The sequence below is a fragment of the Histoplasma capsulatum genome, genomic scaffold (genome assembly GCF_000149585.1).
Source record: "Histoplasma capsulatum NAm1 scaffold_8 genomic scaffold, whole genome shotgun sequence".
NCBI classification, from domain to species: Eukaryota; Fungi; Ascomycota; class Eurotiomycetes; order Onygenales; family Ajellomycetaceae; genus Histoplasma; species Histoplasma mississippiense.
This window is the reverse complement of record NW_001813975.1, coordinates 1603479-1606657: the sequence shown is the minus strand read 5'-3', so window position 1 is coordinate 1606657 and position 3179 is coordinate 1603479. Positions and strand designations below refer to the sequence as shown.

Below are 3179 nucleotides of genomic sequence, written 5' to 3'. Positions count from 1 at the left end.
GAAGATGTATCACACAATTTTATCCTGCCAAGTCACGACGGGAAAGGTAGAGTACGGAGGAGAGAGTTGAGGATGGGGAAACAACTGTAAGCCGAGAGCATTAAGCAGGGTGAAGAAAAGATAATAAAAGAAGGCCATGTGCAGAAATGGCAAGGGTAAAAGTGAAGGAGTGTAGGACGACCGCATTTCGATGAAAACAATACACAACCCAAGGTAGATAGCTGTATCCATCTCCGTATCTGGTGAGAGAATATTGTGAAACTCCTCTCGATGGATCGTGCTAATCGGGCGGATAAGATTGGCGTAGACATTTCCCACGTAAAATAACACAACCGACAAAAGCAGTTAAAACCGGAAAAAGGAGGGACACAAAACAAAATTGATTCGCTGCGTAGAGTGTCGTAATCTTCTTTTCTAAACGCATCTCGTGATAGTAAGCAAATCATTACAATCAGGTATAAAGCGTTTTGAAAACTCGTACAAAAAATTAGAGGGGAAAAAAATAAAATAAAGGAGAATCATGGCGGCTCTTTGTCTGGTTCAAAAGATGAAGTTTAAATAAAAAAATGGAATAAAATAAAAGGTAGGAAGGAATGAAGGAAAAAAGACAGATTAGATATCTGCATAGTAATGAAAGTTCATTGAGTAAGAAGAAACTGTATGAGAACGAAAACTCGTTCAAACCCACAAAACCAGATTTTCGGCTGGTTGGTCGACTCCACGGTGCTGATGACATCCTCATCCCAAAGGAAAGGAAAAGAGAGACCTTCTATTTTCACCAATGTCTCATGGGAACGTTATCAGTCGTATAATGGCTTCTAAAGAGAAAGAGAACGGAGACTATCGACGGCGGGAGACCGGAGTCGCTTTCGGCATACCAAGTGGTGTGCCACCGACAGGGCCTCCAACACCGTCAACCAGCGTTTTCCGGCGTTTATGCTCGTAGGTGCTGTCGCCATTCTGGGTATCGGGCAGAGAGGTTTGATCTTGATTGTCATCGTCGCGCATACGTTTCCCAGAGCCATTCATTGACGAGTAAGCTGATGGACCATTTGAAGAGATGGAATAAGAGTCCCCTGCCGTTCCATTAGTGGCGGTACCACGAGTATCGCTCATCACACTGTAGAGATTGCTGGAAGGAGCTGCAGGTCGTGATGGGGTAGGGTATACTGATTTCCACTGCGATTGGCTACTGGTCCGAGGAGTGACCCTGCTATCAGAGCCGTTTGGATGGGAGGAAGAATCAGTTATCTCGGAGGAAAGGTGAGAGTGCTCTCCATTGAGATTACCTGCGCCGGTGCTGATGGTGTACGCATATGAGCCACGGTTGGCACTGTAAGAAGCATTTGTGTCGTTGATATACTCGGGTTCATTATCATGATCTGCCTCTCCCTCACCCGGTCCATGGCTCACTTGTCCGTTTCCCTGGCTGTGAGAATATTGGTCAGCCTTGGTTTCACTGGAGTTTGGTGTAGTTGGCACTCCCGTCCGCCCTGACGGAGGTCCCATTGTATTTTTGATATAAGGGTTCGTGGATATTGTCTGTCCATACCTCGACGTATTACTCTGTTGGGTTATGGTATTATGTGGCGCATATTGCGCTTGAGATGTAGGGGCTGCGGAATAGTATGACTTCGAACTGTCATAGCTTGGTTGGCTTTGATATGACTGCATGTTCTGCAGGCTGGTTCCGGGGGGTGTGGTGGCGGGTGTTGTCGGCATCGACCTGGCACTTGTTAAACCCGTGTCGATCGAAAGAGCCTGTGAGCCCTGAACGCCAGTCCCCATATTTTGGCCAGACCATTCATAAGATCCACCTTGGCTTCCGATGCCCATCAGACCGGATGCGCTGGTCGGGGGTGTGGGGAATGTGTGTGAACGATCTAACCCAGGGCGAGGATGCCCAGAATGGGAGCCCATGGAACTGAGGAGGTTGGGATCTACGCTCTTGTGTGAAGTTAACAGGGTTATGCATTGAATGATGGTGATGCAGAGGTGGGGGTTGTCCAGCTTGTGACGATCGAGAAGCCTGACTTGCTTCAAAGCGCCTCTGATCGTTCCTCGCTGCAAGAGCGCCGCTTCTATTATTAGATGGGTTGGTGGGATGGTATAGTAGGGCTCCGATATCATGCACAAACAATGGATAAAGTTCTTCTGTGATCTTTTCCTTGTTGGCGAATTCAAGTGCCCGTTCAAATGGGATCCTAATCACCAAGTTAGCGAGGAATCTTCTGACATATCAACGCCCATGAAGTGAAATGTATATATATGTACCAAACGCCTTTGAGATGCATCGGCCCTATTTTGACGACATTGCGCACTTTTTCGCTCTTCAGAATACCGTCCCGTCGTCCTCTTGTCATGCCAGCAACATTGAGCAACTTTGTTCCGTTGATCATGTGGTTATCTATGAAATAAATAGTCAGCTAAAAAAAGGATAAATTGGTTGGTAAATGATATAAGGATGTATGAACCTTCCCGGCGCGCAACACAAACACCCTTAGCTTCCACCTGAAAACACAGGCTTCCTTCATCTTCCCACAACGTAGCCGTAACCCTCGGCTTCGCACCAGGTGGTGGTATTTGACCAGTGGTATCAAATGTATGTGGAACATATGGTTGGGCGTGGCTGACATGGCTTGGCATATATGTATGGGGGCTTGGAGTTGTTGCGGTCATTGCTGAACCAGATATGATTAGCGTAGTTCCAGACCAAGTAAGGTTTCTTTCTCTCCCAGAGGAATGACCAAGCTAAAAAAGATAGTAACAAACAAATAATTGGAAAACTTACCAGGTAAGGGAAGAATTTGAGCGGGTACATGGGAGGACATGGTATTTGTAACCGCTTGAGTTGCAGATTGTGGAGAGGTAACGCCATTGGGATACCCATAAGAAGGGTACGACGAGGCGCCACTTGAGCTATATGACGACCCAGGCTGCAGGACTGGAGGTTGGGAATACTGGTAAGGCTGAATACCGGAAGCTGACGTGCTATGTGATGAGTATGGCTGTGCGGATGGCAAATGTGATGCATGTACATCCAGGTAAGGCTGGGTTTGATTCATGCTTCCAAGTGTTGTTTGGGTATGGCTATACCCCTCACTCACAGTTCCTCCAGCGAGATAATCCGGCTGGCTCGTAGAGTCCAGGGAATACCGGGAAGGAACCCCGCCAGCCCC

At 47.3% G+C, this 3179-nt stretch overlaps 1 protein-coding gene across 1 annotated transcript; it reads right to left on the bottom strand.

Moving 5' to 3' along the window:
• Window positions 1-612: 612 nt before the first annotated feature.
• HCAG_07413 (predicted protein) lies at window positions 613-2831 on the bottom strand (the record flags this gene model as incomplete). The annotated part of the gene is made up of 7 exons (XM_001537941.1): window positions 613-620; window positions 689-769; window positions 879-1429; window positions 1553-2064; window positions 2280-2407; window positions 2475-2681; window positions 2792-2831. The coding sequence occupies 7 exons, from the start codon at window positions 2829-2831 to the stop codon at window positions 613-615; spliced, it is 1527 nt and encodes a 508-aa protein (XP_001537991.1).
• Between the last annotated feature and the right edge of the window lie 348 nt (window positions 2832-3179).